Source organism: Vicugna pacos, chromosome 9, assembly GCF_048564905.1.
Source record: "Vicugna pacos chromosome 9, VicPac4, whole genome shotgun sequence".
Classification (NCBI taxonomy): domain Eukaryota; kingdom Metazoa; phylum Chordata; class Mammalia; order Artiodactyla; family Camelidae; genus Vicugna; species Vicugna pacos.
The window spans coordinates 67860066-67871820 of record NC_132995.1 but is presented as its reverse complement, the minus strand read 5'-3'; the positions used below and the strand labels follow the sequence as shown (position 1 = coordinate 67871820).

The 11755-nt window shown below is 34.2% G+C and overlaps 1 protein-coding gene across 3 annotated transcripts in view; it reads right to left on the bottom strand.

Moving 5' to 3' along the window:
* Positions 1 to 11755, bottom strand: part of COL11A1 (collagen type XI alpha 1 chain) — a 189117-nt gene that overhangs the window by 48199 nt on the left and 129163 nt on the right. For all 3 annotated transcript variants that reach the window (XM_072968109.1, XM_072968110.1, XM_072968111.1), the window contains 5 exons: positions 8034 to 8141; positions 2917 to 3024; positions 1921 to 1974; positions 814 to 867; positions 10 to 117 (listed from right to left, as the gene is read on the bottom strand). In XM_072968109.1, the coding sequence (XP_072824210.1) occupies positions 10 to 117; positions 814 to 867; positions 1921 to 1974; positions 2917 to 3024; positions 8034 to 8141 (432 nt within the window). The remainder of the gene's footprint in view (positions 1 to 9; positions 118 to 813; positions 868 to 1920; positions 1975 to 2916; positions 3025 to 8033; positions 8142 to 11755) is intronic.

Below are 11755 nucleotides of genomic sequence, written 5' to 3'. Positions count from 1 at the left end.
ATGTCTTACCTGCAGACCTATGGGACCAGGAGGTCCTGGGAAGCCTCTGGCACCCTCATCACCTTTCTGTCCAAACATTCCCTGCTGACCTCTGGGACCTGGCTCACCATCACCTCCCTAAGAAGAGCAATGAAAAGAATCACAAACTAGAAAGATCATGATTCTGATACAAGACATCATAAAAAAAAAAAAACAGCGATTTCCAATTTAATCAAAGCTGGTCTATTTATAAGTAACCAAGTGAGTAGATTAAACTGCCGTTATCTGCTGCAAATATACCATTGTTTGTTTTGCTTACATTTTTTCTTTTTTTATTGAAGTATAGTTGATTTACAATGTTGTGTTAGTTTCAGGCATACAGCAAAGTGATTCAGTTTTATATATATATAGATAGATTCTTTTTCAGATTCTTTTCCATTATATATTATTACAAGATATGAATATGGTTTCCTCTGCTATATAGTAGGTCCTGGGTGTTTTGCTTACACTTTTTTGATTCTGGAATATGACTGATCTTTTTCATGTATACCAAGTGAAGTAAAAAGCTTATCTAATAAGGGAAAAATTATGTTCAGAATTTCCTACAAATTAGGGACTTCTCAACTGGTTATTATCTATTTTCAAATGAAGTCATAGTGTTTTTTGCTTCAAAGATCAGCTTGGTTAGTTCTGTTAGATAATTTAAAGTTGATTCAGTGTTAAGCATACAAACCAACTTATTACCACATGAAATCGACTGGTTATGTGACAGTTTATAAGTTTAATCAAAGAAGAGTAAGGATTTAGATGTGCTGAACATAGAGGAATACTTACAGCAATTCCAGGGGCACCAACTGGACCTTGAAGACCTGGGGGACCGGGAGGACCCTGCGGTGAGATAAAAATCAGTAATTTTGGAACTGAAGCCAGAAAAGCCTCAATTATATAGTGCAGAACATTTGGTTGATCAAAATCTATTAAGCATCTCTATACTTCTTTGGAAAAAAAAAATTTCTTTTTTCCATTCAGTGCAGTCAACCATTATTTATTTTACTCCCTGAGACTCAGACTTGCATCCCTGCAATCAATTTTAAATTGGCAGTTATTGAAAGCATACTCATCTGTAATGTGGCTATTTACAAATTGATTTCTATGCTAATATAAATCATGTCAAAGCTTCACATTTGAAAATGTTCAAAATACCAGATTCCTTTAATATGGGTTGGGAAGATCACATGAAAAATTCATTTATATGCTATCCTCTAAATGAAAAACAGGATGTGGGGGATTCCATACAGACGGAGTGTACTAATATATGAAAACTCAGAATTTTCTTTGTATGTAAACACATGCGAGCACAGCATTATATATTAGGTATACCAGAGTCTCACATGCATAAATACTTCTTCTCACCTGTCTTTTGTTTTTTTACACAAATACCTGATCAGGAACTATAAAAGATCCAGACAGTAAAGAGTCACTGGACGGTGTTGCTCTTTTTCTTAAAACTGCCGCACGTTGGAGAGAGTGCTTAAAGCAATGGTTCTGGAAGGGTGGTTCAGGGACCACTGGGGTACCTGGGACCCTTTCAGGTTAGCCCAAAATTCTTTTCATAACAACACTAAGACATGATTTGTCTTTAAACCATATGATATTTGAAATGATGATGCAAAACGGATGGAGGGTAAAATTGCTGGTGCTTTAGTCTCATTCTGCATCTTTTAGGGTTGAAATTATTGCATTTCATAACACATCGTTTTGAACAGAAGTTTTATTAGAACTGACTGAATCTCAAACTGAATAGTTACCGCAGATGTGATGTAGTATTGATATCATTATCTTTGGATAGGTGAGTAAGTAGTACTATAGAAGAATATCTATGGTTAGTAGTCAAAGGAGTTAAATGAAAAATGTCCCCTCAGTTAAAAGTAGGTAACTCACATTTTCTCCTTTGTCCCCCTTGCTGCCTTTTTGTCCTGGTTCACCGATTTCACCCTGTATTTGAAAGATTTGAATTAAAGTTTATCTCTAGTATGACATACCTGCCACTGCATTGTCATCACCATCATCTTATTGTTAAGTTTTACTTTAATGTAATTACGTGCTAACATTTAATGTCACTGTTGAAATGAGAAAAGCTTGCTACTTATTTTCTATTGACTAATATTGCTCTCTAGTATTGATTCGTACAGAGACAAACAAAAGTCAAGTGAACTTTGAGGAATGTTGTAGCTGGATTTTTAATTCCCAAAATCAATTCTGTCTGAAATATCACCAGTATAAACTGATAATGGAAATACACTGGTATATATAAAAATTTAATTACGTATTAATCAAAAAGTACTTTATTTTTCTCCTAGTTTTCTAACTGCTGAAATGTGCATTATCAGAGCACTGGTTAAAAAATTTCATTATATCATTTCACAATAATATTAGAAAATATATTAAGTACAAACATTTAACACAGCTACACATTCAAAATCAAGAGCTTAGAATTTTACTTATGTGTTAGTAAAAAAATAGGTACAGGATCATCAAATATGTATACAGGTCATTCCTGTCTTACTCTGCAAAATCAAAGACACGTGGGCTAAATGTATATGAGTAATTGATTAATTTTGCATTTATTTCAGAAACATATACATTTAAAAACAGATACATTTAAAAATAGAGAAGCAATTTTGGCATCTGCTATTTTTTTCTCACCACTGTTGTTCTTAAGAGTCCCTTTTCTTATTTACATCCCACTTATTATTTCATGGGATAGATACTAATTCTCAACCTCTAAAATAAAACTTTTGAACACAAGGAAGATGTATGAAACTTTGAAAATGTTATCCTTAGATCTGACATCTAATCTTTGAAAGATTAAATCTAGGATTCTTAAGAAAAAAATGTTATTTTTCATAGTAACTAACATGAATGAAGAATCCTCACCTTGTCTCCATCTTCCCCAGGGGAGCCAGCAGGGCCAGCGGGCCCCGGGAGACCCACGGGGCCTTGTGTTCCATCTCTCCCTGCGGGGCCTTGGGGACCTTTTTCTCCCTGCATTGAAAATCCAGCAGATTGTCACTTTGCTGTAGGAAATCTATAAATGAGCTACTTGTTACAATTTTTAAGTGCAGCTATAGCAGCAATACTCTGGCTTCCATATTTGACAAGGAAATTGCTTTAATGTTCCCCCCAAATATATTTTCCAGTAGCAAATGATAACACAAAGATTCCTACATTCTTTCATGAAGAAGAATACTATTGTTAGCAATTTATGAATCTCAAGTTATGATCCATACAAAAAATTACAACTCAACTTAGAATTTCTCTTTCAAACACACATTTTTGAATCAAGTATTATGTATTGATAAATTAAATGCTTGATGTTTGTGAAAAGTCACTGAGCCTCTATTCTTCTGTGGTGCCACTGAAATAGCTGGACAGTGGCTATTAGGTCCCCAAAATATAAACTGTATTGCCTCATATGCCCAAATTTATAGTCTGCTTTATGTGCAGGCTTTTTCTATTTTTAACAGATGTTTTGATATTTTTTCTAGATTTTGATATTTTAATTCATTGCTGCTTCCACTGATTCAAAATGACAAGGCTGTTAGCTTTTTCTGTTGTTTATTCTTTGCCAACGGCATTATCTTCCTGTTTTAAAATTTACCTATATTGCGTAGTTTAAAAAATAGTGCCCTGACAATGAAGATGGCAAAAATAAAAAAAACACCTTTCATAGCTTAAATAAATAATTTCCTAAATGTCAAGACTTCATCAGTTTTGCACAAGGTATGTGCCTGATTGCACTCAGTGGTTCTCTCTTCTCCTGCTGGACAAGCAGGGGATCCAGGTCATTAGCTCCCACCTTGGCTTCCCCCTGCTCCCCACCCCTTTCCCTCACCACCTCCTGTCCCTTTACGATGATTAACTTTTATCTCTTGAATATATTTACTTCCCTTTATCTCTACTATTATCATCTTCCCAAAATACTAGTGGTCTTCCTCTGAACTACTGAAATAACCTCCTTCTTTTCACACATCTGTTCTTACCTCCAAACTATTCCCTCTGCTGTGACCAGAGAGACAATCAGATCATCTTATCCACATTCTTCAGTCAATTTACTTGTTGACACTTCCTAAGATAAAGACCAAGCTGTTCTGTGGCCTGCCATTACCTGGCTCCTACTGCCTGCGGAGCAGCGTCTAGTCTCCTCTTGTCTCTGCTCTCTGTGTTTCAACCCCTCTCGATCTTTTCTCAAGTTAAACTCAATCCCGTGCCCTTCCTGACACTTGGCCTGAGTGCATGTTGTTCATTTGGCTTGGAATGCCCCCAGGAGGACCCTTCACCTAGTTAATTCCTCCTTATCTTTCATGTTCCATCATCAATGTCCTGTCCAAGGAAAGGCTCTGATTCCAGCTTAGGTCCCTCTGTTACAAGCTGACATGCACCAGCTTCTTTGTATCATTGAGCAGAGCCTGTAATCATGCATGTACTCAGTGGTTCCTTGCTTATCATCTAATGCCCCATCAGGCAATAAACTGTGTAAGGGCAGAAACGGTGTCTGTTTTTTTATCCCATTGTATCTCCCTGGCCTGTGGCCCAGAGCGGCCATTTAAGGGATATTTGCTGAGTTAGTTAATTACTTAATGACAATAAAAATAACAAAATATCTCTAAAACGAAGTTAACTTGTTAGCTTTGATTTCTTACTTTATTGGGTTCCATAAAAGCTTATTTTTCAGAATTACACCATAACTACCATTTAACACACACCCTTGATGACACGCTGGAGAATTTTTATTTCTTTCAAATTAAATATTACAATGTCTCAAACTTATTTATACTCATAAAATGTGCAATGAATTTCACTATTTAGAAGACATCAGCCGATTCAGATAGTTCTCCTTAACAGGTTTCCTTGAGAGCCTGAACGCCAAAAACCAGTTCTTTTATATGAGTGTTATCTGTAAGTAAGACAGAATAATTCTTATCTGCCTTCATTACAGTATACGTAATCTCTAGCCACAAATCACCTGCCATTTATTTCTTCTGCCCTTGGTCTGTGTGGAGTCAGGAAAAGCCTTCCAGCTGACCTACCCCATTCTAAATTTAGACTCTTCATTCCAACCTGCAAGATGACAGACTCTTCTTCCATTAAGAAGAGTCTTCCATTCCTGGCCCACAACCTACAGGGCTCCCGGAAAGTCATCCATCCTGCCTTAAGCAGTCTTTATTTCATCACTTCTACCCCTTCATTAATATTAATAGCTGAATCTTACCTTAAAAATTGAAAAACAGCAGCTACTCATCCCCGTGTCTTAAGCTTGACTTGGTATGCTCTCAGCTTTTATTATAGTTCAGAGAATCCATCCCTCCTTATTCAAAAGCCAATTTATGCATTTATTTTCTAATTATTAATTAACCTTTTTAATGACAACTCTAGTTTACACAAATGATGATGGTGATGATGACAATAATTACTCACTCCCACCATTATGACTTTCTCTGAAGGGTGAGTTCAAATGTTTATTCTCTTCCCTCAATGTTACATCAAATGGGGATTCAATAGTACGGTTCCTACAACACTCTTATTCTAAATAACTCCCAGATTTGCAATCCTGACACGTATCATTCCCTCTTCAACTATCTTCACACATTCTTGAAACTGTAAATAATTTTTTCTTGTATCTACACCTACTATTGCCTAATCCATTTATGCTTAATATATTGCCTTCATTGTGTTTTGGATCTTGCATTTCTTCCCATTTCTACAGTTGTCTCTCAAATAAATACATTATCAACATAGCTTCCTATCTGTAGTCTAAGAATCCAGTACCTCCCTAATACAATCAATAGTTTTTTTCCAAGAATTATTCTTTCCATCAAAATATTTCTATCAATGCAGTTAGTTAGAAGAAGTTTTAGCTTTCTTTTCCTTACCTGCTTTCCAGCACCCCCACCCCCTAGAGTTTCTTATCAGATTGATTAATTTGGGAATACAGGTTAGGTTATAGTTATTGCCGTAAGTCATGTGGATATTCATGGCTCTTGTTTTCCGTTTTCTCCCTTTCAAAGAGGTTGGTTGGTAGGTAAGTGGACCAAGGATGTGCTTTTCACAGATCCGCGTCTTGTCTCTCTCTTTGTGCAAGCCTTCACATGCTGATAGTTATATGACAATTTATAACACAAGTTGATCAGAGAAGTTAAGATCCATAATTTATATTTGGTTTTGTAAAAGGCTTCACTTAACATCTTAGCCAACATTCCCATTGCATGGAGGTCTATGGGTACTTTCATCTAACAGTTTTGTAACTATTTTATCCTACCATCCCTAAATGGATCCTTCCTTCAAAAATACTACTTAATACAGTGTCCAGCATTTATTTGTTCTCAGTAACTATTTGTTGAATAAAGGAACAATAGAATGACCATCTCGAAGTTTTTGTTCGTGGTGGGAATAAATGAGAGAGATCAAATGGGCAAAGTGTTCCTCCTTTCCTTCCTTCTTTGGTCACGGTGTCATCAGTCACCAACAAAACCCAGGCCCAACTCTCCGCTTTTATGAGGGCTTCTGTCAATAATTTCTCCTTTGTCTCACCAAATTAATTTATTATCATTTTCAGTACTTTTTCATATTCTTGTCTCTGTTTCAATATTTTACTTCTTCATCATAAAATCGAGCCTTTAACCACTTTAAAACTCAGCATTCAATATATTATCTTTGTGGAATTCTTGACTTCTCTAATTAATATATTCTCAATTTGCATCAAAAGCAATGTATATCCCTTTTCTCTGTTCATTGTGTTGTGCCAAGATACGGGTGTGCTGAAATTTTGAATGAATTTGTATTAAAGGATCTGAATCTATGTCTTTTTTATCCTCGCCTAGTACACAGTTTACTATAAAGTTTTATGGACAAATCTTTAGCTTCTGAGGTTGCTTGGAAATTACAGAAATTGTAAGAGGGAGACAAAGAACAATTTTTTTCATAGTTGTCTATTAGCATCTCAGAAAATAATGTCTAAATTTTCAACAAATTTACTAAACTGGAAATACATTGCTTTAAAAATTGTCAGTAATTAAAAGTGTTTTTTCTGTCACCTAAAAATTCTATCCACAGGTAACATGGCTCTATTTTAATATTCTAAATGTTGTAAAAGGTAATATATTATAGAATCAATCATTTGAATTTGGAAATACTTTAAACTATCACCAACAATAATGTCAATGGATAAGGAAAGTGATTTGCCAAATCTGACTCAACTTGCTAGAACTAAGGCTTCAGTGATAAAAAGGTACTTTGAAGAATATAGGCTTTGACTGGATTATACATGTCAAGACTTACATATACACAAAATTATTGAACTCATACTTCTGCATCCTATGGTCAGCAATTTTTATACACATTCACTGAGTGAGTTGGTGTTTTAACCATGGAGGATGAGCGAGGGCTTTATTATTTTAGAAAATTCATATGATTAACCAAAAGCAGAAACAAAATTAGGGAAGAAATCATGATGATGAAACTTAAACCTAATGAGTAGATTCTTAATTATTTAAACATAAGCTTTTAAACAACAAATATAAGATAAAATAATTGGCCAGATGTTTTCCATCTCATTCACTGTAGATCAAAACTCAAATTACATGAGAAGGGCAGTCATGTCCTATGGGTTTCACTTACAGACTATGAAAGGGATTGGAAATGAAGTTGTATTACAAGAGGAGTGAAAGGTGCAGACTTTTCTAATATAAAGCAGCAAAGCGTAGTTTTAATCAAAACTCCAATTTTAAGTTTTAAAAGCAATATCAGAAGCCTTTTACATTAATAATATCCAACTCCCTCACAGGTATTAGGGTTTCATAAAGCGCGGGAAAATGTCATCTCATTTAATTGAATTTGAAATTTTCTGTATTATAAATATAAAAAGAAGTGTGTTTATATGCCAGGCACATATGCGGAGAGAATGCAGTAGAGTATGAAGAGCTAATATCCTTGAATAAAAAGCAATAACTTGTGCAGGTGGCAGTATAATATATTTTCTCCTTGAAATTACTTACAGGAGCACCTTTCTCTCCAGCTGGACCAGGAGGACCCTGAGGTCCTGGCCGCCCTGGTAAACCAATTGGGCCAGCTGTTCCTGCTGATCCACGTTCTCCTGGTGAGCCCTAGTACAGGGGAGACAGTATTTTGTTATTAATGATGAAAAAAGTGACACTGGCTTATGAATCACTTTCGTAGTAGTGGAATCTTATAGTATAGTAAATAATGTAAAAGTAACTTTCAGACAATTTTAAGATCGCAGAGAGAACCAGTATTCACTATTTAAAAAATCAAATTCTAGCCCCAATATCAAGCACAGATACTAAAGTTAGAAAATATTGATAAGATGAAAATATTTCAAAATTATATATCTTCAATATTTTATAGATGTTATCCTTTTCATTTAAGTATTCAAAAGTGTTTACAATGATATATAAGACGTAAATCCGATAAATGCTTTCCTATACGATTTTCTCCCTGTATTATTATGGATAGGCAGAATACACTTTCTAGACTAGCATTTTTCAAAGCAATTTCTGGACTTCACCTCAAACTTGCTGAATCACAAAGTCCTAAAAAATGAGCTCAGAAATTGTCATTGCATGGAAGTACAAAAATAATTTCTTATATAATAAAGTTCAACAATCCCCATCCCAGAGTTTGGACTTTGTCCCAGAAAGACCTTAAATTTGTCATGGAGTCCTGTAGGGACCACTGTGTTATATTATGAACACTGACTAGATAATTCACATTTGATGAGGTATGTCCAACTGAGTTTCAAAGTAGATGCCATTTATTTTCAACTAATTTGCTTTTAAAAATGCCTAATATGTAAAATTAAAAAAAAACAGTGCAGATACTGCTTTCATATTAATTACTACTATCAACAATTCAAGAAAACACTATTTAAAGCAGGAATAAAAGAAATGCAAACATACATTTGCTAAGTCACATAAAGCTCAAGTATAACCTATTCACTATTTCCAACTTAATTTAATGAACAATGACAAGAATATTGTCTTTGGATTGGATTCATAGATGGGTGACCAAGTTAAAATTTATCATTTTCTTTCATGATTGAACTAAATGTGAAATATTAGAAAATATGACCATTAGCAGTTTTCCCTAATAATTGAGAAGTCTAGATAAAAACATCATTTTAAAACTCAAAGAAATGATTTATAAAAGTTAAAAATATTATAGTTTAGCCTTCATTTTCTGATATTATCCTTCTTATGTAATTAAAATAATTTTATTACAGAAATATGAATTATTGACTTGGTTCTAATTTATATTTTTATTAACTAGAAAACTAAATACCTATGGACATAAGAACCATGAAAATGACAACAATTGGCACTGCTGTACTGCTTTACAATTTACAAGTCAGTTTCACATTTATTTTCTCATTTTATTCTCACAAACCTTCCATGGAATTGATGGTACAGCTGCAGAGTGGCGGTTTTAAGGATAAGGAACCTGTGGTTCCCACAGTCAGGGAACTAGTCAAGAGAAACTCTGAGCTTGGACTCCTCCCTGTGCTGTCCCCACAAAGCTGCTCACTGCTTCTCCCTGATGAAGATATCAGTGGCTCCCAGGGGCCACTTAAGTGGAATTTCTTTAAATTTAGTACCTGTTCGATTTTATCGAACTATTCGTTGATTAGAAAGGATTAGAAGAATACCTACTATTTAATTTCTTGACATTATTGTTCTGGCTAAATTCACAAACTACATAGAGTACTTTTTTATTTTGCAAAGTATCTGAATATTAAAGTAATTAAAATGAATGGAGAGGACATAGATTTTAGATTATTGGGACTAACTTAAGAGTAACACTATAAAAAGTGATTGTGTCTCTGACTTTGTTTGTCTTAGGACTAACTGAACCACTGCTATAGTTGTTTTAATTATAGAGTACCTTAAACTTAGGAAATAGAAATAATTTGAAGAGACTTCACCAAAAACATGGTTAAAGAAATCATGAAATTTGAACTTGATATAAACAAAAGGTAGCATTTTTGAGCTATAGTGAATATATATTTTAAAAACAAACTCAGGAATTGTGGTTCATATGGATAATAATTAATCAAGAGTTGTGTGAAAATTACATTTTTACCAATCACATAATTCATATAATAAAGAAATGATGACAAAGGAAAATTTCAGTTAGTATTTTTTTAGAGAATAAACATGTATCCTCTGTCAAAATTTATTTTTTACTTTAGTAATATTAAAATACATGAAAAAGAGTCAACCACAAGTGGTACGACAGTTAACCAGGTGGCAGACTTTAGATGAGTGATTCCAGAGGTCAGTGCACAAGATAAAAATAAGAGAGTCTTCTACATGTTTTACATTCAAGAAGTGCAGCCCGAAAAGTGAAAGGAGAGCAAAGATTTGTCTCTACTTATTAGAGAAACATTAAGTCGTTAAGTCTGGAGGAAAGGCTGGAGGATGAGGAGGAGGGGGAGGGGGAGGGACACATGGAGAGATTGTGAGAGAGAGAACAGGACAGAGAGAAGGAGAAAAAGGAGATGAACAAGAGCAAGAACCCTGAAGTTGAAAGGAACGCAAAGGTATGCCTTGAATTACAAATAAGAAAGAAAAAATGTTCAGAGATGAAAGCACTCTTTTTTGGTAAAAGTATAAACAGAAGGCAATATACAGTGTGATGTGGGTGATTCTGTTTTAATAGGTTAACGTTATCATCCCTAATGGTAAATCTCTATCTGAAAATCTGATTTATTGGGATCAACGTGCATACAAACAAGGTGACTGTATTACATTTTTGTTTTAACATTTTACTTGCAAAATCTTATAAAAGGATGACTACCTGTTAGGGTTATCAAATCTAAACTGAGCACCCAATTTAAGTGCTGAGATACTTTATTTGTAATTGACTATCCAAAAAGAGTTGCAATTTTAATTTGTCAGGCCATGAAATCTTTCTCTTTAATCCTGTTTTAAATTTAAACCCCAACTTTTCAAAGACTACCTGAGAAAGAGACCACATTAAACCAGGTTAAGGTTGACAGCTATGAGATGAGAATGATAAAAAGGGGAGATTCACTAGAAAGCAGAAGCATATAGTAAGATAATTTATTATTTTCCAATGATTGAGCCTATTAAACAATTTTTGTGCTAAGTACTTTACATGCGCAATATAACTTAACTTCTGTACGACTTGCTTACTTTTCAGGTAAAGGCCATAAGGCCCAGGGTCCAGCTGATGTGTCTTGATTCACACAGTTTCTTCCTGAAAGCTGAGTACTTTATAAATGATGAAGAAAAAAATTCCCTGATTGTTTGTACCACTGTAATTTACACGTATTATGCCAAATTTTGATAAGTAGAAGAAATAAAGTCATTTAAGACCAATGTTCCCAAAACAAGCTCATGTTGATTCAACTTTCTAAAATGAAAAAACTAAAGAATTGATAGCAATGCTCATCTCCTTTGTCAAAAAGTCACTCTGTGACTTTCGTATAATTTGCTCTACAATTCATTAGAATCTTTGCCCTTTGTCATTGTTGTTGACTCGTTTATTTTAAATATTAAACAAATAATTATTTTTAGTTTTGAGAACTAACCATTTAGTACATGTGACACTATGGGACTTTTTTATTAGGTTCCATCTCTGATTTTAAAAGTTAAAGATTTCTTTCTTATGTGCAGAACCCTAAACAGTTTGGGTTAATGCATTTTTTGAGAATATATTTATCCTTGATCTTCTTTTT